Here is a 24,488-nt window from a genome sequence, read left to right on the forward strand (position 1 = left end):
CCTTTGGTTCAATGAAAATAAGTACTTTTCAAGTTTGATTCATGGGAGAGCTTGCATTTGAAATTAAGTCACTGAAACCTTTGGTGGTTAAGCACCTTAGGGCCTTTATTCCATCTTGCACCTCATGCTATGTTAATTAGTAATATATTGTCCAGGTACAGGGAAACACAAATCCTCTAGAGGTGTAACTGTAAAGTGAGGAGTATGGGAGAACTGTCCTAAGAGAAACTAGAGAAGGAACTTGAAAGTACTGGGGGAGTCTGAGGGGAAGTTAGGAAGTCTTACTAGCTGCTTTGGAGTTTTCAGCTTGCTCTTTTCACTGTGTAGGATGTTCTCTTCTGCACTTACCACCTGTTGAAATTCTCCTCATTCTCCAAGGCCAGACCGAGTAATGACCCATTGTGAGAAGTTTCTAGACCCTCTTAGTTGGGATCCATCTCCCTATCCCGAATCCCCATAGCACTTGCTGCCTTCTCTATTATAATTTCTGTTTGCATTTTTTTTTTTCTTTTTTCTTTTTTTTGTGTTAAGATGACGGGTAAGGGGATCTTAACCCTTGACTTGGTATTGTCAGCACCACGGTCACCCATTTAGCTAAACGGCCATCCCTATATGGGATCTGAATCCGTGGCCTTGGTGTTATGTGCACCACACTCTCCCCAGTGAGCCACGGGCCTGCCCCCTGTTTGTGTTTTTGGAGGCTGGCCATGCGAGGATCCAAACCCTCGACCTTGGTGGTACAACACCGCACTCCAACCAACTGAACTAACCTGCCGGTTGTTAACAATACTATTATAATATGATACTCGGGATAGTCGGATTTATCTAGGTCAGGTTAGGCAGGGCCTTGAATGCCACACTAAGGTTTAAGCTTTAAATTGTAATCCATGGGGAGCCATTAAGTTTCTGAGGACAGGCTGGCAAAAGACCCATGTTAGGGAGACAGGAAAGGCAGACTAAAAAGGCATGTCAGGTGAGAACGGAAGGGAAGGGGTGCATGAAATTACCCTTTCTCTCTGTTTTTTATGGCGTATTACTATGTGTCAGGCATTACACCCCGCTTTATAGACGTGGAAGCCAGGTTACCCTCTGACACGTCGTGGTCCCAAGCAGCCTCCACGTCAACACCCTCTTTACCCTCTGCAATCTGATAGTCATTCCCCCACTGAAATCGTGCTTTCCAGGCTCAGCAATGATCTGCTACCTGCCACATCTATGGACTTGTCCCCCAGTGCTCATTCTCACTAACTTTTCTGAGCCCTTAACCGCCTTCCCGCAACATTTTCTGTTCACAACTCACATTTCCTCCGCTTGTAGTTTAAAATTTGGAAGGCATTTTTATTGTAGAAGCTTAGTTAGTTAAGGGTAGCAATGGGTGGAGACTTGATGAGACGCTGAGGGGAGTTTCTGAGCGCTTTAGACTTGAGAGCCCAGTGACAATAGTTCTAAAGAGAACGGTCAAAGCCTTCAGATTTTTCTTTTAACAGCTCTATTCTCATGCATGCACGCCTGGGCTGGGGGTAACTTTTGTTGTTTGTTTATAAAAGAAATGGAGAAAAGGGAGCCGGGCCCGCCTCTTTTCTGACCTAAGGGCAAGAGTGAGGGGCCGGGCGGATTAAGCGAGGCCCCCCCAGGTGCGCCCTCAGCCCCGCCGGAGCCCAGAGCACCCCCTTGGCCGAGGGGCGGGGCGCGCCTAGCGGCCACGCGCGCGGGCGGCGGAGGGGGCGTGTCCCGCGGGCGGCGGCGGCGGCGGCGCGGGCCGGGTGCGCGGCGCAACGTCCTGTGCTGGAATGTGCGGCTCCCGCGAGCTGGCGGCGCAGCAGCAGAGCAGGCGCCGCCGAGGCCCCGGGCCCCAGACCCCGGCGGCGGCGGCGGCGGCGGGGACGGCAGGGCGAGGGCCGACGGACTGAGCACCCTCTGCAGCCCCACTCTTGGGCCTTGGCGGGCCTCGACGGCCTCAGTGCCCAACTTTTCCACCTTCCTCTTCCCCTCCCCCGAAACTCCAGCAACAAAGAAAAGTAGTCAGAGAAGGAGCGGCGACGTTGGGTCGCCCGCCCCTGCTCGCCGAGGAAGGCCGGTAAGCGCGGCGCGGGGCTGAGGGCTCGGTCGGGGTGGGGGAGGGTGGCTCGGCGACGGCGGCGGCGGTGGCTGCGGCGGAGGGAGGGGGAGGGCGCGGAAGGACGCGGAGCGAGGCGCTGTCCAGGGCTGATTTGCAGATACTGTGGCTCCGGCGGCGGCGGGCGGCTGAGCAGGATCGGGTTACATCGCCGCGGCCCGGAGGCTGGGCCGGGGGCGTTCTTGGGGAGTGGCGCGTCGCCGGGACCCCCTCCCCAGTTGAGTCCGGGCCGCTGCCTCTGCGCGGGCCCGGGCGCCCCTGCAAGTTCTGTCCTCTGAGGCCAAGGAGCGGAGCTGCTCGGGGCCCTAGTCCTGAAACTTCCTGCTCGTCCTCCTGCCCCCAGGTCCCGCCGCAGCCCCACGCCGGCCGCGGCCCTCCTGGCCCCCTCCCTCCGGCCTCTCCCTTTTGCCGGAAGGCGCCGTTGAGCGCGGCCGGGCGGGTTGAGTCAACCCCGGGGTCCGGGCGGTTCCGCCAGCGGGGCTGGACAGCGATTTCTGGGCTCCGGCCGCCCGGGCGCCGCTACCCCGCGCGTCCGGCCGCCTCGCCGCCTTCGCTAGTGGGGCCGGGGCAGGCGTCCCGCCGGGCGCCGTGGGGGAGTGAAGTTCGCAAACTTCCGGGGCGCGGGGGCGGCGGCCGGCCCGCGTGGGGGCCCCTCCGACGCTCGGGGCCCGGCGCCTCGGGAGGGCGCCCGCGGAGCCTCCCCGGCCCTCCGCGAGGGCGAGCTCGGGGGTGGTCGGAGGATCCCGGACTCCGGCTGCGCGGTAACTTTCCGTCCTCTTCCCAGACTTCGGCCCGGCGGACCGGGCAGGGGCTGCCCAGACTCGGGAAAGACTCGGTCGGGCTAAACGGCGCCCCGAGTTTGCCCGTCTCCTCTGTTTTCGTGTTAGGGAGCACAGGGAAAGCTGCAGGGCGAGTGTTGGGGCAACTCTCTCGAGTTGGTGTGTAGTGTGTGCAGTGAGCGGGCCGAGAGGAAGCGAGAGCGCCCGAGTTTGCAAAGAGCTGCTTTGTGTTTGGTATTTTGAGAAAATGGCCGAATGCCTATTTCAGTTAGGAATGCCGCCGCCGAGGCAGGCGCTGGTGGCAGCAGCACATAGGAATTCGTGCAACACGTTGGGCTTTCGAGCTGTGCTTGGACGGTCTTCCTGACAAATGTTAAAATCCCTTTAGGGGGTGATAGTTAGGGTTTGGGGGGGATTAGAAAAGTCGATGTTGGGGTGAATTACCGAGGAGTTTAGGTTGTTAAGCCCTAGCACAGCTTTCGCCCTCTCTCTTCTGTGATGGCATTTGATTCCAACTTTTGTTGGTACATACAACTAAACCGGTTTGTTTATACACTTGGGTGAAACGGATTACTTTTTCTATTTTCGGGTTAACAATGTTTGTAGTACTTGTCACGTATTTTGCTTTTTCTAATTTGCAAGAGAACACTAGTTTGAGAATAGCACCTTTTAGACTGCAAAGTTACATGGTTAAGACCGTTTAAAAAGCCCAACTTGTTTTCCAGAAGGTGATCTTGTAATGGCTTCCACTAGGCAAGTAGGCCAAGTCAAGCACAATACAAGAAAATTGCTGATTGTGGAGTTGAACTGTACGATTATTTTATTAGAGGATTTGGAAACATTTTCATTTGTGAAGTTTCGAATGAACCAAACTTCCTTTTTCACAGGAAAAGGGTCCATAATTTTCTTTCCTTTTAAACCTTCGCAGTCATGGAAAAATTAGGGGATACTAAGTGGTACTTTTTCACAGTAGTTTATTCTTTTGGAGTTAATTGAGTTCATATGAAATTCAACTAAGTTGACCAGTTATTACAGGCTTCTAGTTTCCAGACGTGTTTGTGTACTTAATAGATGCACAGAATGGCTTGTGAGTTTCTTGGCTTTTCCGATTCTCAGACCGTTGAACTGTTGAAGGAGAGGATTCGGGAGGACAAAAATTTTACTACTCATGTATTGGATTCTTAAAATAATTTTAATTAACATTCAAAATGAAGGTTGCTTTTTTTTTTTTCACTGTAAAAATTGAAAGTGCTTGAGGGATGGCATGCCATTAGTAGACCTAGTTGATGAATGAGTTATGTCAAACAGTTGGTAGGATTTTTTTCTAGGGGTTGTAGAAGTTTTTTTGGTGACTGCTGTAGAGAATTGGGAATTAACAAAAATATTTTAAAGGTTTGCTTTTAGTAAATGAAGCTCATTTAGTGTTAAAGCTTATATTGGACATTGAAAAAAAATTTTGAAGAATTACAGTAATGCTTTTGTTTTAGGCAAGTGAAAGTTGTGTTTAAAATCGTGTTCTCCTGTTCTTTTTTTTCTTTTTAATTCAGAATACAGTTATGGCCACCCAGGTAATGGGACAGTCTTCTGGAGGAGGAGGGCTGTTCACTGGCAGTAGCAACATTGGCATGGCCTTGCCCAACGACATGTATGACTTGCATGACCTCTCCAAAGCTGAACTGGCTGCACCTCAGCTTATCATGCTGGCAAACGTGGCCTTAACTGGAGAAGTAAATGGCAGCTGCTGTGATTACCTCGTTGGTGAAGAAAGACAGATGGCAGAATTGATGCCTGTTGGAGATAACAATTTTTCAGATAGTGATGGAGAAGGACTTGAGGAGTCTCCTGAAATAAAAGGTGAACCTACTGGCCTGGAAAACGTGGAACTGAGAAGTTTGGAACTTAGTGTTGTAGAACCACAGCCTGTATTTGAGGCATCAGCTACCCCAGAAATTTACAGCTTAAATAAAGATCTTCCTCCCGAAACACCTGGAGCAGAGGACAAAGGCAAGACCTTAAAGACAAAACCCTTTCGCTGTAAGCCGTGCCAATACGAAGCTGAATCTGAAGAACAGTTTGTGCATCACATCAGAGTTCACAGTGCCAAGAAATTTTTTGTGGAAGAAAGTGCAGAGAAGCAAGCAAAGGCCAGGGAATCTGGCTCTTCCACTGCAGAAGAGGGAGATTTCTCCAAGGGCCCCATTCGTTGTGATCGCTGTGGCTACAATACCAATCGATATGATCACTATACTGCACACCTGAAACACCACACCAGAGCTGGGGATAATGAGCGAGTCTACAAGTGCATCATTTGCACATATACAACAGTAAGCGAGTATCACTGGAGGAAACACTTGAGAAACCATTTTCCAAGGAAAGTATACACATGTGGAAAATGCAACTATTTTTCAGACAGAAAAAACAATTATGTTCAGCATGTTCGAACTCATACAGGTAAGAGAAGCTGTCTAGTCCCTAAGTTCAACTCTCACTTCTGATTGAGGGGTTAGTTATGTGCTTGAGAAAAGATACTTAGGGTTCAAATCCAGGTTCTGTTATTTGCAATCTTTGTGACTTTGGACAAGTTATTTAACCTCTTCGTGCTCTGTTTTCTTCCGGGGTAACAATGTATAGGATTGGAGGATTAAGTGAAGTGTGTGTAACATATGTAAAGCGCTGAGTGTTATTTGGAAGAATAGCCAAGAGAAATCTTACCAATGCTCTTCCTAAAGTGGATATTTTAAAAACTTGGTTTGGACCATTTTGTTAAATTAGACTGTTTTTAAGTTTGTAGATGTATTTAGGTGCAGTGAACACCTCTAAGATACGGTATAGTTTTTGAAAGGAATTGAGGGCTTAGACAAAAAGGAAAACCTAGTGATTAACCTTGCATAACTCCATTTAACAAAAACCTCAAACTTTAAAACATTTGGTTAGTGGCATTGAGTTCCTAAATGGAACAACTTGTCTTTGTCCTCAAAACATAGAAATGTGAGAAGTGAGTTTTTAAAAGATTGGTGGAATTACCACCAATTGAAACCATTTTCCTAAGAAAGCAAACACATGTGGAAAATGGAATTGTTTTTCAGACAGTTATGTTAGCATGTTTGATTGCATATAGGTAAGAAAGAAATTGTCTAGTCCACAGTGCAACTCTTATCAAAAAGTAGAAACTTTCAAACATCTCAGGAGTAAAGAAGATAACATCCCGTACACACTCAACAGTTATAAATATTTTGTCACATTTGGCGTGTTTTAATTAACTTTTTATTTTTTATTTTTTTTAAAAAGAGACTACCAGTAAGGGGATCTTAACCCTTGACTTGGTATTGTTAGCACCGGCCATCCCTATATAGGGATCCGAACCTGTGGCCTTGGTGTTATCAGCACCACATTCTCCCAAGTGAGCCACTGGCTGCCCCTCAGTTAACTTTTTAAAAATAACAGCTTAGGGCCGGCTCTTGGGGGAGAGTCTGGTTCTGATAACGCCAAGGCCACGGGTTTGGATCCCATATAGGGATGGCTGGTTAGCACACTTGGGAGAACATGATGCTGACAACACCAGGTTAAGGGTTAAGATCCCCTTACCGGTCATCTTAAAACAAACAAACAAACAAAAAACAGCTTAATATATTCTTCACTGTCATACAATTTATGCACTTAAACTGTACAATTCATTGTATTCACAGAATTGCACAACAGTAATCATAATCAATTTTAGGACATTGTTGTCACTCCAAAATGAAACATAGCAGTTGCTTCCCATTTCACCCCAACACCCCTTTATACTCACTTTTAAATTGGCTTTCAAATATTTGTCTCATCTTTCAAAGAAATGTTTGTAACTATTGGTAGTTAATTTTACACATTTTCTTGGAAAGAATTGGTACATTTGATGCCTGATGACTGGTCTGAACAAAATGAATAGGCAGTAATCTAGAACTGTACTCATCAGTCACTGTACTGATCACAAGTGAAAAGGGGCTAGGGGATGCTGTTTGCATCAGATTGCATTTGACACTGCAGGACTTAAAACCACAGGTAAAGTGGATGCTGTGGGAAGGGGAACTGATATTGCTTTGCTTACGTGGTAGACTTGAATAAAACTTGCAGACTTCCATTTCAAGAAAGACCTCAGCCGCATGATTTCTAAGCCCCAACAGATGGCTCCTGTGTTGGAAGCTTTAAAATCTAGTTGAGTAAAAGAAATTGTGGTTCCTTTGGAATTTGTTTAACTTGTGATTGTCTCCATGCTTTGAAACCATTTGATTTCAAAAGTACTAACATTACAAAAATACTAGCATAGGAAACAAAAATTACCTGGGAATCCTACCCCATTGATCACACTACAGTGTAGGCATGTTGAACATGCAAACTAGACCAACCTCACTTATATTCAAAGAAATCCCAGATACCATGTACACATGCTCCTCAACTTAGTATGATTATGTCCTGATAACCCTGATAAATCCAGTGTAAGTCAAAAATGCTTTTAATATACTTAACCTACTGACCGTAACAGCTTAGTCTAGCCTGCCTTAAACATATTCAGAACACTTACATTAGCTTACAGTTGGGCAAAATCATCTAACACAAGCCTATTTTATAATAAGGTGTTGAATATCTCATAATTTATTTGAACACTATACTGAAAGTGAAAAACAGAATGGTCAGATACGGTACTTGAAGTAGGATTTCTACTGAATGTGTATTGCTTTTGCACCATCGTAAAGTCGAAAAATTTTAAGTCCAGCCATCATTAGTTTGGGACTGTCTGTATATTTCAACCGTAAGTACTGCATATTCATTTAACAGTTTTTCTAAAACTTTAGGACCTAATTTAGAATTGCCAGTAATATAGCGCATTCAGGTAGTCGCTGTGACACATGGTAAAGTGCATAACTTTTCTGTGTATACCTTGATGAATTTTTAATACTGGTCAACATAAAGAATATTAGCAGCACCTCAGTGTCTTTATCTTATTAAATTTTGGGTTTTTTGGTCAATTGTATTTTGATAACCTTAGAACTACTGAGTTACTGAACGGTTTAACAATTTTCCCAAAAAGCTAAAAATGTTTTCAACAATAAATGTAAATTTGTTGATTTAAGAACATTTGTAGAAGGAAAAAAATTGAAAATAGAATAGGGGAGACTTCACTGTTAGTGTGTATTTCTATTTTTTTTTTTAAGGAACTCTACTTTCTTGCCATTTTTATTTATTGATTTTTGGCTGGCTGGTGGGGTAGAACCCTGGACTTTGATGTTATCAGCCATCACACTCTAAACAACAGAGTTAACTGGTCAGCCATTTTTTTTTTTTAAAGATGACCAGTAAGGGGATCTTAACTTGACTTGGTGTTATCAGCAACACACTCTTCCAAGTGAGCCAACGGCCGCCCCCCCCCCTTTTTAAGCCCTTTTTTATTTTTTAGAATAGTTTCTTATTTAATTATTCTAGATGTCCAATTTTTTTTTTTAACCTACAGTGAGATGCTGGATAATTTTTAATAAGGTTATGATTACATAGCTAGCATTAGTTGTAAATATCTTATTTCACATTTTAGTGTTAAATTTATTTTGCCTTAATGCTTTTATTTATTTATTTATTTATTATTTTTTTAAAGATGACCGGTAAGGGGATCTTAACCCTTGACTTGGTGTTATCAGCACCACACTCTCCTGAGTGAGCCAAGGGCCGGCCCTGTCTTAATGCTTTTTAAAGATTTTTTTCCCCCTGGTATTACGTTCATTGTGATTTTTAAAAAAATGATGATGTATAAATTGAAGGATAAAATTTTTTTATGTAAATTCTGAGAGTATCTCTGGTGTTAAATGCACAGATCAGAACTTTATATTTATGGAAGATAGATTCATCTAGTGCCTAAGAGTAGAGATTAGAAATGACAGCAGGCATCACTTACTTGTACCATTAGATAGCCTAGTTTTCAGATTCACTTAATGGGTTTATTCTGTTCCTTATTGAATGCCCAGTGTCAGGTGCTGTTTTCTATACTGTGCTGATCTACAGAATAATCCATTGAGGAAGACAGCTTTTGTGATAATAGTCCATGTTTACAGAAAGGAAAACTTAAGATTTGAAGCAATGTACCGACTGCCACATAATCATCATGGTGGTGGTAGGAGAGGGGAACCAGGGATTACATTGGTTCCAATTGGCCTCTTTAATCAGAAGACTTTTAATTTTGTGGTTTTGATATTTAACCAGCTCACAAATTCTACTTTGAAAGATAACCTTTTTGCCTATGTTTGTAATTGAAAAGTGAGTGCCTAACTAACCTTTCTAAAAGAGTAGTTATGCCTGTTTTTTGGAATCATACAGATAAATCAATCTATTCTGCTGTAAGGAATTTAAGAGTAAATTATCCTTAATTGAACCTTCATGTTAGTCTATAATGGTATTTAATTTTTCTTCCATTAACATTTTTTATAACTTGATATACAGTTTATATTCCTACAATTTATTGTGGATTGGCCTGTTCTGGAAATTTCATATAAATTGAATTATATAATATGTGGTCCTCTATGCCTGCTTACTTTCACTTAGGATAATCTTTTCAAAGTTCATCCATGTTGTCATGTACAGTACTTGTTTTCCTTTTATTGCCAAATAATGTTCTCTTGTGTGGATACATAACATTTTCTTTATCCATGCACCAGTTGATGGATGTTCGGGCCATTTCCACCTTTGTGCTATTGCGAATAAAGCTGCTATAAACATCCTTTTTTATTTTAAAGGTGACCCGTATGGGGATCTTAACCCTTGACTTGGTGTTGTCAGCACCACACTCTCCCAAGTGAGCCACAGGCCTTATAAACATTCATGTATAAGTTTTTGTGTGGACATGTATTTGTTTCTCTTGGATATATACTTAGGAGTGGAATTGTATGGTAACTATTTATTTTTATTGATGTTTTTAACTTTTTGGATAACTGCCAAACTGTTTTCCAAATTGGCTGTGCCATTTTACAGTCCCACCAGCAGTATGAGAGTTCCATTTTCTCCACATCCTCTCCCTCACCAATTCTGTTACATCTGTCTTTCTTTTTTTTCTTTAAAAGATGACTGGTAAGGGATTGTAACCCTTGACTTGGTGTTGTCAGCACCACGCTCTCTCCCAAGTGAGCTAACAGGCCATCCCTATATAGGGATCCGAACCGAACCGAACCGCGGCCTTGGTGTTACCAGCACCACCCTGAGTGAGCCACAGGCCCAGCCCTCATCTATCTTTCTGATTACAGCTCTCCCAGTGGGTATGAAGTCTTCATCCCATTGTGATTTTGATTTACATTTCCCTCATGGCTAATGGTGAGCATCTTTTCATGTGCTTGTTGGCATTTGTATAACTTCTTTACAGAAGTACACCGACATTTTTTAACTATCTTAATTTTTCCGGGTCACAAAATAGGCATTCTGTTGCTACCAGCTTTTTACAGCTAATCTGTAGCTATCAGCTAATTACAGTGGAGTATTTACTAGGAACACCTTTCCCACTCATTACTACTCTTTTTTTTTACCACTTTCTTCTTTTCTTCTTTTTTTTTTTTTAAGAATCCGGACCCATGGCCTTGGTGTCATCAGCACTGCACTCTTCCTGAGTGAGCCATGGGCCTGCCTTCTTTTATTATTTTTGACTTTCTTCTTTTCATGTCATCTTTTCCTTGCCCCATGTTATTAGACACTTTTGTTGTTGTGTCTTGTTAGAGACAAAATTAATAGCTTACATTTATTGAAGGGTTGCTGTATGCCAGTCACAGTGTTAAATGCTCTGCATGTATTATCTTATTTAAATTCTCACAATTATAGGAAATAAAGGTACTGTTACTTTAATGAGAAAACTGGGTACTTAAGTAATATTATTTATTATCTCGTGGCCAAAGAGTATATGAAAACAAATTTTCCAGCTTTTCTTTTTAACCTGTTTTGTGGTTGACAGCCCATATCCAAAGAGAATATGCACGTCCATCCTTTTAAACTCCTCATTATTATTTTTATTATTACTTTTTTTTTTGCAGCTAGCCAGTAAGGGGATCCAAATTAAATTCTTCAGTGCTGAATCACTGGCCTCTCATGTTCAGTTGCTTCCAGTCCGTATGGCTTTATAATTTAACACTGATGAACTGTTTTATAAATTTTATATCTACCACTTGAATTTTTAGCTTAATGCAACAACAGCCCCACTCAAATGTTGTTTAAGCTAACAACTTCAAATAGTAGGATTAAAAAAAATTTACAAGGATCAGAAAAAATTAACCCAAGCAGTAGCATCAGAAAATTGTGGTAGATTTTTTAAAGTGTAATTAAGAAAACAAAACAAAACAAAACAAAACCTTGAAACCTTATTAAGATATAGTTTCTCATTTCTTTTTTCACAGGACATTGAGCAGAGTTTCTCATTTTTAATACTTAGTGTAATAACATGTGGCATCACTGAAAGTTAAAAAGGTCAGTGAGGAATCAGAAAGCCATTATTTTTTTTTGTCACCATCAAAGTTATGTAAATTCAGAAGTAAATAATTTACATTTCTAATACATGATAAGTTGACTTTTGCCAGGAATAGGAAGAAAAAAATCCTTGTTAAAAAGTGCTTGATACTGAATATTGTTAAATTGTTACTGAGAATTGTATTTGGCTTATTTTGTTACATTTAAATATTATTTATTACAATTTTGCAGGAGAACGCCCATATAAATGTGAACTTTGTCCTTACTCAAGTTCTCAGAAGACTCATCTAACTAGACATATGCGTACTCACTCAGGTTGGTAAGAAATGGGGACTTTACTACCATTTTCAGTAAACAACCATTACAAGAAAGTTCTTTTACACCTGGAACTGAGTATTTATGATTTATTTTTAATATAATTTGGAAATGAGAATTTAAAAATCAGGATTCCATTAATGTGAAGCTGTATTTAAATGAGGATACTTGACATGGAATCCATAGGTTGAACTCCTGAAGCTGAAAGTAAATTTGTATGTGTTCTTTTTCTGGGAGGAGTGTTGTTACTTTTCATCAAATCTTGAAAGAGTTACATGACTCCAATAAAAGTTAGACCAAGCCTGGTTCATCCTTTCTGAACAACCCCTGCCATCTCACATTCCCCCCAACAGTATGACACTTAGTTTCATAGTTGTGTGGCTGCTTCATTTCAGGGATTCCTTCTTAGCTTCTCAAGTCCTGAAATTTTGGTTTTTTCTTATTTGAGAATTGATAGGACTTTTTGAGGACTGATTTGCAAAAGCTAAACTTAAAAAAGAGAATGGTGGATAATCCAGAATTTTATTTATTTATTTTTTCCAGTTTTAATATTTAATTTTTTTAAATTTATTTTTTGAATTGGAAATTAATTGATTATACAGATTTATGGGGTGCAAAGTTGACTATCAGTATTTGTGTACAGTATGTGATGATCAAATCAATATTATTAGCATGTTCATCATTACAAATCATAATTATTCTTTGTGTCCCTTACCCAATTACTCCCTAACTCCCCTCGCCCTTTGCCAGCTCTAGGAACTATACGTCTGTTCTCTAATTTCTGAAAGTTCATTGTTTTGTTGTGGTCTTTCTTTCCTTGCTCCCACTTATGAGTGAGAACATGCGGTATTTCTCTTTCCGTGCTTGGCTTATTTCACTTACCATAGTTTTCTCCAAGCTCATTCATGTTGCTGCAAATGGCAGAATTTCATTCTTTTTTATGGCCGAGTAGTATTCCATTGTGTATATTATATACAGGATACCAATTTATTAACCTATAATAAAGTGTAGGACTATAACAAGTGGGAGAGATTCATCTGTTCCAGTGCCTGAACCAAAGTGGCTATGTTAAAAAGGAAATGTTAGCACTGGTGGTTTTAATGGGTAATTATTTCTTTTTGGCTGTGACTGACCCTAGGTGAGCTATCCCTTCTGATCAGTATACTGTCCTTCCAGATTTAGAATGTATATCCCTGTAGGGAAAGTATGCTAAAATCTTGATGTTTATAAAAGTCTATGCAAAAATCAACAAAAAACCCCCCAAAATGGCCCCAAAACCAAAAGTCTATGTAGACACATTTTCCTTAAGTTAATTATTACCTCAGATCTGTGCAGTCTATTTGGGTAGCCATTAGCCACATGTAGCTATTGAGTTTTTGAAACGTGGGTAGTTTGAATTGAGATTTTTTTTTCCTATAGTTAACAATGTTGTTTGACTTGAAATTTATAAAATGCATACTATATTTAAACAGTATGAAGGAAAGAATATAAAGCATCTTTTTTATATTGATTACGGGTTGAAATTATTAGATATATTGGGTTAAACAAGTAAAAATTAATTTTAACTTTTTTTAACCTTTGTAGTGTGACTATTAGAAAATTTAAAATTACATATGTGATTGTGATTTGCATTATATTTCTATTGGACATTGCTGCCTTAAGTTGGTAATAAGAGTGAGGCTTGATTATATTTTAGACTTAATTTATTTGGGCAGCTGTGAAGGTGTATGATAGTATGCTTGCTAGCCTTTCTTGATCCTACATGTTTGTCAAGTTAATGTACTTTGAGTGCTCCTTCTAAATCTCCTAAGTTACTGAGTTGTAGCTTAACCAGAAAGCTGGTTTTATTACTTTTGGATGCTTCCTGGTTTCATTCTCTAGGGGTAACTTGGATATAATCTCAGTCTTTTTCAAGTGTAGTAATCATGTTCTGTTGATAGCTGTACTCTAGCACTTTAATAAAACATTTAAAGAGCTTGACATGAGCTAACTCATTTTAGTCTTAATAACTGTCCTGTGTTGTATAAGATGGAGAAGCCAAGGCATTGAAGAAATATGGCCATTTTTCCTATAGAATGTCCCCCCTTCTGGATGTGTCTACTTTTTGTTCTTGTGGTGTCATTTATGTCATTTAGCTTTTCTTCTGTCCCTTGTATTAGTTATAAACTGGAAATTAAATCTAAATGCTTGATATCTACCTCGTGCTTTTTCTCATTTGAAGTCACATCTGGTTGACCCATTATTAATGATGATGGGTCAGTGAATTAGAGTGATGACACACTTGTATCCTTTTATTGAATTGGTAATACTTTGTTTTGTCACAGTGTAAATGTGTATCTATGGTGTTTTACACCAGTTGATAATCTTTGCCTTGAATAATTTTATTTGGGTTCACTAAATGTTGTCTTGAATTTTGCTCACTATATTTTAAAGATGTTTTTTGGTAGTTGCTGTTACGTTATATCAAGTATTTTAAAAGTATCTGAATAAGTAGTAGTAGCTACTATTTATTGTATGCATGCTGGGTACTGAAAAATTGGAATTTGTTACTATCTCTGATCTTAGTACTGCGAAGATACTGAATCCCAGTTTATAGTTTAGGACAGGCTCAGGCGGCATAAGTACTTAAAGGTTAATAGTCATTTCTCAAAATTAGGAGAGCTAGGATTTGACTTCAGACTCTTCCACCTCCCACTTATAGCAACAATGTTATTATATCAGATAACATTATGGTTCAGAAAGTGGCTCAAATACAGAAGCTATAGCACAATGAAATTGTAACTACACTGTTTGGAGAGTAGAGCCATTGTTTTTTATTGGATGCTAACAGTTTGTGAGTCACAAACAGGAGATGAAAATGGTTAGTGTGTTTTGTATATGAGTACTGAATTATTTTCAGCATATCTTATGTATTAGTACTTTTAATAGAAGTTGCTGATAACACTTGCAATAAAGTGAGGCTAAGTTAGGTCAAATTGGGTAGTCTTTCAGACTGGGTTGCATGGAGTGACTGACTACCTTGGGTGTTTTTATGGTCTGCATCTGAACTTTACAGGTCACCTTGGGCATTTTGATTCCTTATTCTTTTTTTTTTTTTTTTTTGCGGCTGGCCCGTGTGAGGATCCGGACCCATGACTTTGGTGTTAATAAGGCTACACTGTAACCAGCTGAGCTAACCGGCCAGCCGGCCCTGTTGTTCATGTTGAATGTATTTTAGGGAAGAGAAGTGTGTGCTCAGTCTGTCTTCTTTCTGGAAGAGACCAGGCTATGTTGAGTTAATACATTTTAGACAAAGTGACAGACTGGGCAAAACTACATCAGTCATTTATTTGGAGCACTTCTCTCCGCAGGGTGGGTCTTCTCAGGCAAAATTAGGGAGGAATCAGATTATTGGCTTGGTAAAATAGAAAATTGTGTACTCGTAAAAATACAGACACATTAACCTAACCTGGTGGTCTTCTCCATTTTATTGGTATTTCTACCTAATGGTATTAGGGTGTTCTCTCTTGGGTAGTCCTAGAGAGGCTGGCATTATCCTTAGTTCTCCCTTTATGATCTTCATTGGAGATGCTATCATCCAGTTTTTTATTGGCCAATGTGGTATTTTTTTGTATACATCACACTGGCTATTACTCTCCATCCTGATAATGTGGGAATTCATTGTGCATGTTTTTACATTGTATCGGCCATGAATGTTTCTGTTAAAGGGAACTGACAACTTGCCAAGTTCCACCTCCGTGTATTATACTTTTTGGGGGGGGCAAGCAGTGATTTTATTGAGGGGTTTTTTTGGGGGAGAGGGCGGGGGCAGTGGTCCAAGAAGCGCTGAGGAGGACAGTGAGATCCAGTGCACTTGCGTGGGCTGGGATCTCCCCAGCCTCACAGTGGCCAAAAAGCTATACGTTTTTAAGATGGAAAAATATTTTATTTAACAATAAGTTTTTCTTTCATCAACGATTTGCTATTATTGAGGGACTATTTTAATAGCTGGGAGAGTCTTTTATGAATTCTAGATTAAGTTTTTTTTTCTTAGAATAAGTTTTTAAACAGTATTTCTATTGAGGTAGAATTTACAAACATGAAAATGCACATGTCTTAAGTATACAGCTCAATTACTTAGTTTTTTTGGGGGGAGGGCAGCTGGCTGGTATGGGGAGCCAAGTTTTAAACAGAAAATTCTTAATATCCTCCCCTTCCCTGTCCATTTCTTAAAGGTACCTTGGATATGTACCTTGGATGCTTGTACCTTGATTGATGCTTGCTGTGTGGATTCCCTCATTTATTAGGAGTTATAAAATGGTGATATTTTAACGATTATTATTTTGGGGGGGGCGCTGGCTGGTACAGGGATTGAATCCTGGCCCTTGGTGTTATCAGCATCATACTCTAACCAACTGAGCTAACCAGCCAGCTCTTAATTATAATACTTTTATTTGCATAAATATTTTCATAAAGAGATAAATTCATCAGAGGTAGAATTTATATAGGAAGGACAGGATAAATACTTAAATCTTTTATTTATCCATAATAAAAGTGAGCAATTACAGGTAATGCATATTGAGTGTGTTCTCTCAGATACCTGCAAAGTACTTTACAAGGATTAGATTATTTATAGATCACACCACCTGGAGTATTTCATAGATGAGGAAATTGAGCCCTAGGAAGGTTTTTTTAAAAAAAAATTTTAGCTGGCCGATACGGGGGTCTGAGCCCCTGACTTCAGTTATAAGGCTGTGCTCTAACCAGCTGAGCTAAACAGCCAGTGAGAGGTTTTAATACCTTGCTTGAGGTCTCAGAGTGAGCAAGTTGCAGAGCCCGTATTTTATCTCCCTCATAAAGTTGTTAGCCAATGCTCCATTCCATGTCTGTATGTGTCTGTATTTGTTAAAACAAATGTCTCCATTTAAATTATTCATTGGAGAGGACAGTATAGGGCCAAATATAGAATAATGTAGCATGTTACAGAAACCTCCCTATTTAAGGGCCGGCCCGTGGCTCACTCAAGAGAGTGTGTTGCTGATAACACCAAGGCCACAGGTTTGGATCCTATATAAGGGTGGCTGGTTTGCTCACTGGCTGAGTGTGGTGCTGACAACAAGTTAAGGGTTAAGATCCCCTTACCAGTCATCTTTTGAAAAAAAAAAAGAAAAGAAAAGAAACCTCTCTATTTATGAATATATTGTTGGACAAACATGGAAAAGAGTGGTCCAATTAGCTACATACCCAATCTGATATACCGGGATAAGTTTTTGTTTTGGGGATTGGATATTTTATCACCAGACATTTTCTAATCATGTAAAGCTTAACATCTACATGGTTTTGTTTAGTGTCTGAGTTTTGCTCTGTGAAAAATTTTAATAAGATTTGATATGAATTTAAGTATACTTGAGAGATTAATTTTCATAAATGTCAATTTCCATTTTTCTACTATGCATTCCATTGGACCAGTGGGGTATGGATACCATTTGGTAATATTTACTAGAGTGTGATCTAGATGGGTATGTATTCAGGTAGAATGTGTTAACTTTTATGCTTTTAATTTGGGGGTGGGGATGGTTCTGGTTTTGTATGTATCTGTGATTATCACTTTGCTTATTTTATATACCATATCTATTTGTATGCCACTTCTCATTTACCTAGTTTTTTTTTGCCCATTTTATGGAAAAGGTAGGGAAAAAAACCGACCAACTTTGCTGAGTAAAACTTTACTCAGCTTTTGCCATGATGGACGAAAGTGTTACATTTAAAGAGAAGAAAGTCTTTTGCTCCCTCTGCTCCCTCATGCTAAATAAAGCAGAGTTTTAATAATTTTGTATCTAGAGTCTGGGAGGGTAGCCCAGGATGGAAGGCATTTCTCTCAAGATTTCTCTTACAAATGTTAGGATTTTATATTCTACTCCATTATACATTTGACTTAGCTAAACATAAACAAATTTTAGAATTGATAATTTTGAGTGGCTTTTCCCCAAAATTAACATCCAGAGTCCAACCGAACTTTGCCAATAATTGTGTACTTCTTGATGAATATCTGTTCTTTGACAGTGCTTAAGAGCCCTAACTTGAACATTTTTGAAGATGATGGTTGACTGAGAAAATTATTCCTCCTTGTGGTTTGAGAGTCAATGTCAAGGGATAGAGAAAAGTTATACAAATAAATATGGTAAATGTAAGGTGCATGATACAGTCTTTTCAATAGTCTGTGGTTATTTTACATATATAATTCATTATATGTATATTTTAATAAATCTTAAATTTATGTCTATATCTGTGTCTTTTCTAACACTTGTTGTTTACCTTTAGGTGAGAAGCCATTTAAATGTGATCAGTGCAGTTATGTGGCCTCTAATCAACATGAAGTAACTCGCCATGCAAGACAGGTTCACAATGGGCCTAAACCTCTTAATTGCCCACACTGTGACTACAAAACAGCAGATAGAAGTAATTTCAAAAAACATGTAGAGCTACATGTTAACCCACGGCAGTTTAATTGCCCTGTATGCGACTATGCAGCTTCCAAGAAGTGTAATCTACAGTATCATTTCAAATCCAAGCATCCTACTTGTCCTAATAAAACAATGGATGTCTCAAAAGTAAAACTAAAGAAAACCAAAAAGCGAGAGGCTGACTTGCCTGATCACAATATTACCAATGAAAAAACAGAAACAGAGCAGACAAAAATAAAGGAGGATGTGGCTGGAAAGAAAAATGAGAAGTCTGTAAAAGCAGAGAAAAGAGAAAATGTTTCAAAAGAGAAAAAGCCTTGTAGTAATGTCTCAGCGATCCAAGTGACTACCAGAACTCGCAAATTAGCAACAGAGACTAAAGAGATGGATGTATATACGGGAAATAGTTCAGAAAAATCCTGTAAAACCAAGAAAAGCAAAAGGAAGATGGAAGCTGAAGCCCATTCCTTACATGATCCTGTGAATGTTGAGGAACCTGTGACAAAAAAGAAAAAGAAGGTAGAAAACAAATCCAAAAAGAGTCAGGAATTGCCAAAGGGTGACAGCAAAGTGGAAGAGAATAAAAAGCAAAATACCTGCATGAAAAAAAGTACAAAGAAGAAGACTCTGAAAAATAAATCAAGTAAAAAAAGCAGCAAGCCTGCTCAGAAGGGGCCAGCTCAGAAGGAGCCTGCTCAGAAGGGGCCTGCTCAGAAGGGACCTGCTCAGAAGGAGCCTGTTCAGGTGGAGCCTCCTCCCGTGGAGCCTGTCCCCATGGAGGCTGATCAGAAAGGGCCTGCTCAAATGGAGCTGCCTCTTCCCATGGAACTTGCTCCCATGGAGGTTGTTCAGAAGGGGGCTGCCCAGATGGAGCTTCCTCTTTCCATGGAGCCTGCTCCCATTGAGGTTGTTCAGAAGGAGTCTGCTCAGACGGAGCTTCCTCTTCCCATGGAGCCTGCTCCCATTGAGGTTGTTCAGAAGGAGCCTGCTCAGATGGAACTGCTGCCTCCCATGGAGGTTGCTCAGATGGCGCCTACTCAGATGGAGCCTGCTCAGATGGAAGTTGTTCAGAAAGAGCCTGTTCAGACGGAGGTTGTTCAGATGGAGGATGCTCACAAGGAGCCACCTCCTCCCATACAGCCTTCTCTTCACATGGAGCCAATTCCCAGAAAGTCTCCTTCCCGAAAAGATAATAAAAAGGAAAAATCCAACATGCAGAGTGAAATGGCACAGAAAGAGCAGGTCCTTATCGAAGTTGGTTTAGTGCCTGTTAAAGATAGCCAGCTTCTAAAGGAAATTGCAAACTCACAGGATCTCTTACCACCATCACCACTGCTACCAAAGGAAGACTTAAAAGAAGAGGTGCCAAAAGACCAAGAGAGTGAAGGAAGTAAAGAAGCCCTTTTTCAGAAAGTAGAAGCAGAAGAGGCAGGTAAGAGACTAGCTGGTCTTACTGCTGGTATCAAGGAATCTACCCGTGTTTCATCCTTTGGAGAAAACTTGAATATGGCAGAGAGTGAAACTTTAGATGGTAAACATCAGACTGACGCTGTGCTTTGTGAAATGGAAGTGGACACTGATCAGAACACAACAGAGAATCTCCCTAGTAAAAACTCAACAGTTAAAGAACGAGTTTCACCATTGCTTCTTCCCCCACCAATAGAAGAAGAGGAAGGAGGGTCCAAAACTGTTCTTGTGTCACCTCCTGTTAGCATAGCAGAAAATGAGTCTCAGGAAATTGATGAAGATGAAGGCATCCACAGTCATGATGGAAGTGACCTTAGTGACAACATGTCAGAGGGTAGTGATGATTCTGGATTGCATGGGGCTCGGCCAGTTCCACAAGAAACTAATAGAAAAAATGCAAAGGAAGCCTTAGCAGTCAAAGTGGTGGACGGAGATTTTGTTTGTATCTTTTGTGATCGTTCTTTTAGAAAGGAAAAAGATTACAGCAAACACCTCAACCGCCATTTGGTTAATGTGTACTTCCTTGAAAAAGCAGCTAAAGGGCAGGAGTAATTAAACTTCGGACAAGGTTTCAGTTCTTAGTTTGTAAGATCTATTACATTTTATATTCATTTATATAGTAGTAGACAACTGTTTAAGATTGCTTTAATGAGTGTCCAATATTGATTTTTTAAGTAGCATTCTTTTCCTTAGGATTTTATGTATACCTATTGTTGTATAGATTTTAGCAAATCCAAGGGAGTTAGTGTACTAAACCAAGCAGATACTTAAATCTGTTAGCTTATGTGTTTCATTGAAATGAGAAGGCCAAGATGGTATAATAGCATTCTCTTGCATTGTCCAGCTACAACTTGTCAGTTTTTTCTGCATGTCTATCTTCCTGTTTTGCTTTAGATTATTCTTAGTTCCTTGTTTAGCTCTATAAAATTTGGCTTACTTAATAGCAAATTACTTGAAGAATTTGCCTGCTTTATATAAAGTTAGCACTTTAAGGTTTTTTTTTTTTTTTTAGAGATGAGAAAAGACATTTAAATTGAAGAAAAATTCTTTCAACAGTGGACATTGTATCAGTCCAGGTATTTACTTCCTGAGTTTTGATCAATATTTCTTATGTGTATGTTAATTGTCATAAAAACAGTGATTTTTGGTGTGTGTGTTTTTTTATTTTGGTGCTTTAATGGCTTAAGATGTTGCACTTTTTTTTTTTTTTTTTAACCTATGCAGTTAAATTTTTTTCTAGAAATAGCATTTGTGTTGAACAGTAACACTTTATACATATATGCATGTTTATTTTGCCTCTTTGGAGGGATGCTTTTAGGCTAGTTTGCAAAAGGGGCAGTTTTCTTTTTCTTTGCTGCAATTGTCTTTTTTGCAGAATAGAGTAATAGTGTATGCAAGTTTGTGAGCAAATGAAACATGCAGGTTCAATCCACTGATTTTGATTTTCACATCTTATATGTATGCCAGAATCTGTATTTCATATGTTATTTATTTTGAATGGATATAGTAAATTCACAGCTCTCAGTTTTGATTTTGCAATGAGCAAACAATTAAGTTCAATACTGAACAAATTATTATCTCAAATACCAATTGTCAGTTATTTTTTCTGTGTGTTTTGGTACAGCTGTTTCTTAATTGTAGAGTGTTAAATCATCATATCTCTGAGGAAAACCTTTTCTAATAGATGGTTGGTGTCCATATGGCTATTCAACTGAGTAAAGAACTGTAAGTGATATTTGGAAACTGTAAACCTGGAATTAAGAGACAAAATTATTCAAGTTTCACAGAATATCACTTGGGAGATTCTGAAGCCATAGCCTGTTGTACGGCAAACCTAGGATAAGATAGGTAGCATGAGTGCTGACAGATTAGCAGCAACTTCTTTGGAATACAATGAAAAAGGCTGGTGAAACCAAGTACAGTCCAGATTTTTAAAAATCGTACTTTCTCAGGGATCTCCACAAACACGTGGGTGTCCTGGCTGTCCCTGTGACAGCCTCTTTCTACAGGTGAGGCCTCAAATGAATTGCAGCTGTCCTGGTGTTCCTATGGGGGCATTTTATATGAAAAAGGGCGTATACTCCAAAACTTTTTTGTAGATTCTTTGGCCATTTGCCAAAGAGTATGAAAGAATCCAACTCAGGATTTTTCTTACTAGTAGCAGTTATTCATTGCAGAAAAATAAAGTATGATCCCCATAGGAAATCTTAAATTCTGCCCTCCTATGCTCTATTTTGAAATAACCACTTTGTATTTCATTTTTTTTTTTTTTTTTTTTTTTTTTAAATCTGGTCTCTTTGAGGCAGGTTTCAGATTTTGGCAGTGCAACATGAAAGATTAGGGAAAGCATTGATGTGGGTGAAAAAACTTGTTAAAAATCTGAGAGTGAAGTTTGAGTTAAAAGTTGTTTGAACTTGGAATTGACTGGGAGGCCAAAGATTTAAAGAAGCAGAAGATGCTCGCAAGACATGAAGAGTAAGTTGTGTGATAATGGTGTGTGTTTTGTGTGCATGAATGCGAATTTGTAAATGTTGAATTCTAGGCTCCGACAATCATTGTCAACAGAAAATCAAGCTGCAAATATTTATGTTTTAAAATTTAAATTATAAAGCTAGTTAAATGCTTCTAACAACTAGTATTAATGTTCATGGGTACATTTTATCTAAGTTTTTTACGTTATAGAAAAAGATCCATCTTAAGCACAGATTGGAGATTGGGAATAAATTTGGGGAAGAGGTTTTTGTGGATTCTTTCATACTGCAAAAGAAAAAATTGCCTTCTAGGGAATTTAACTAGTCTTTAAGACTAGAATGCTGAAAACAAAAATACAAAGGAAATTAAAACCCCTTATTAAATTGATCTGTAAGAACATTGTTACTGGAGATTGATTGGGAATTGAGGCCTTTTTTCCAGAAAACAAGGACTTGATTGTCAGGCCTATATTAGGTTCTGAACCTTAATGCCATGTATTTGTTGTACTTATTAAAAGTTTCAATGAAAAGTATATTAGTAATATGAACTTCTGGTCCAGTTGGGAGTTCTTCCATTTGAAAAATGTGATATTTGCATGGAACTGTTTGAATCTTTTTATTTTCTAGTCCCCTCTTCCCCCCATTGGATAGAATTGAAACTAGAATTTTCTCTTGATAAAGGAAAAAAAGAGAACATGTTATTTGTAAATTGATGTTTAGTGGCTAGTGATACACTTGAAATACTAGAGTAATTATAAGCCTAATCCTAGATAGTCTTATGAAAACGAATCTCTTTTAACTATTGTTTGAACTTGTATTCCCATGGGTTTTAAGTTATATGTTTTCTCTTTTTTTCAGAGCTGCTTATTATGGGGGCTACTTTTTTTCTACTTTTTTTTTTTTTAGGTGTAGTTCACAAGGGGTTGCATTTTTTTAATAAGGCCTCTTACATCGATGGTTGGATGTTTTGCTCTAGTCTTCCAAGAAGGACCATGTTATTTTTTAGAGTCACTTCTAGAGTCATGTGGTCATTAACTTTGGGGACTATTTTGCATCTGAGCTCCGATTAAAACCCAAGTAGACCTCATTGCATATCACCCCATGAATGTTGACAATGGAAGGAATACCTTGTCTGTAGTATACTTCTGGACTGAAAAGCTGGGGAAGAAATATAATTTTTTTTGGCATAAATCAGAAAAATTTACAGCTAGTGTGTTGTTTCCTTGTTGACCTCAGCAGATAAAGTGAGCTGATAGTGTTAATTCAGATTTAAGAAATTATCTGAATCTTGGTTTGTGTAGATTTACAATCTACATGCAATATTAATAAATCAGATAGCTTTTACAGTTTCACATGTGTATATAGGCTCTCTCCCACCCCCTTCAACATTCATTAGTTATTGAACTTTGTAAACTGGCATTGAAACATTACAACAATGTTTTGTTGCACCAATTTTATAAGCTTTTATAGTGCAATACATGTTATTTTTCTGAGGCAAACCAAAGGTAAATTTCTCAAGGTTCTTGCTGCCTTCTTTAGCAGCATTTGATGGAGGATCTTTTATACATTTGTAATAGATAAAAATAAACAAGATTGCAAAACCTTTTTTAAAAAAATCTTCAACTGTGTACCAAGTTTTTGGTCCAAATTGTGTAGGATAAGTTAAACTTAAATTGCATCTATTAACCAATATGAGTGTATTTCTGTAAGCATAGTTATGTTGAAATAAAGTTTTAAAAAGCATAATGCCTTTGTTTATTATTGGTATGTCAACTATCAAGGAAGTAATCTGTTTTGCTGTAGCTGGAAGTAATAATTTTCGAGGTTATTTCCTTCAGGTGACCCTGCTTAGGTAGAAAGGTCATGACAGTCTTTGGGGTAACAATCCAGTGGGTCCAAAGCATACTCTGCTTTCTGGGAGATGGAGGTGGGGGGGAGAAATTGGGTACAGTTTATAGAAAGTTTTATGTGGTAATTACTTCCCAACCACAGGTTTCCTTAAAAGTTTTAATTTACTTATTGTATCCCTTTTCAGCGGGCCTGGGATTAGTAGATTTTGATTCGTAATTAGAAGAAGATGTTTCAAAGAGAAAATAGAGTTACATTATAGAGTTTTAGAGTTATATTGTTCACTGAGTGCCAGGGCACTATTTTAAGGATTTTATTGTATTTAATGGAGCTCTTTCTGGATGCCATAACAAGGCAATGAGAGTCATCCCAATAGCAGGAAATAGCAAGTCTTGAGAGAGATTTTATTAAGAAACTTTATTTTGAGAACCTTGAGAAAGGTTTAAACTTACAAAGTTGCAAGAGTGGTATACTGAACTCTTGTGTACCCCTCAGTTGGATTCACCACTGAAATTTGCTTTCTATATATTGTAAATGTATTATTTGCTGAACCACTAGAAATTAAATTGCAAACACACCCCTTCTA

At 39.2% G+C, this 24,488-nt stretch overlaps 1 protein-coding gene across 2 annotated transcripts; it reads left to right on the forward strand.

Annotated features, from left to right (window-relative positions):
- The first annotated feature begins 1,861 nt into the window (after positions 1 to 1,861).
- Positions 1,862 to 23,746, forward strand: REST (RE1 silencing transcription factor). Of its 2 annotated transcripts, XR_010024448.1 has the most exons (6): positions 1,996 to 2,077; positions 4,443 to 5,346; positions 11,590 to 11,673; positions 17,974 to 20,151; positions 20,596 to 20,659; positions 21,890 to 23,746. XR_010024448.1 is itself a non-coding variant. In XM_063108111.1 (5 exons), exons 2-4 carry the CDS (start codon positions 4,452 to 4,454, stop codon positions 20,133 to 20,135), a joined length of 3,141 nt encoding a protein of 1,046 aa, XP_062964181.1. In that variant the 5' UTR covers positions 1,862 to 2,077; positions 4,443 to 4,451; the 3' UTR covers positions 20,136 to 20,151; positions 20,596 to 20,749. The 2 variants fall into 2 exon arrangements, 1 of the variants encoding a protein (XP_062964181.1); XM_063108111.1 differs by lacking the exon at positions 21,890 to 23,746 and having other exon boundaries at positions 1,862 to 2,077; positions 20,596 to 20,749.
- Positions 23,747 to 24,488: the final 742 nt, after the last annotated feature.

The sequence above is a fragment of the Cynocephalus volans genome, chromosome 9, assembly GCF_027409185.1.
Source record: "Cynocephalus volans isolate mCynVol1 chromosome 9, mCynVol1.pri, whole genome shotgun sequence".
Classification (NCBI taxonomy): Eukaryota; Metazoa; Chordata; class Mammalia; order Dermoptera; family Cynocephalidae; genus Cynocephalus; species Cynocephalus volans.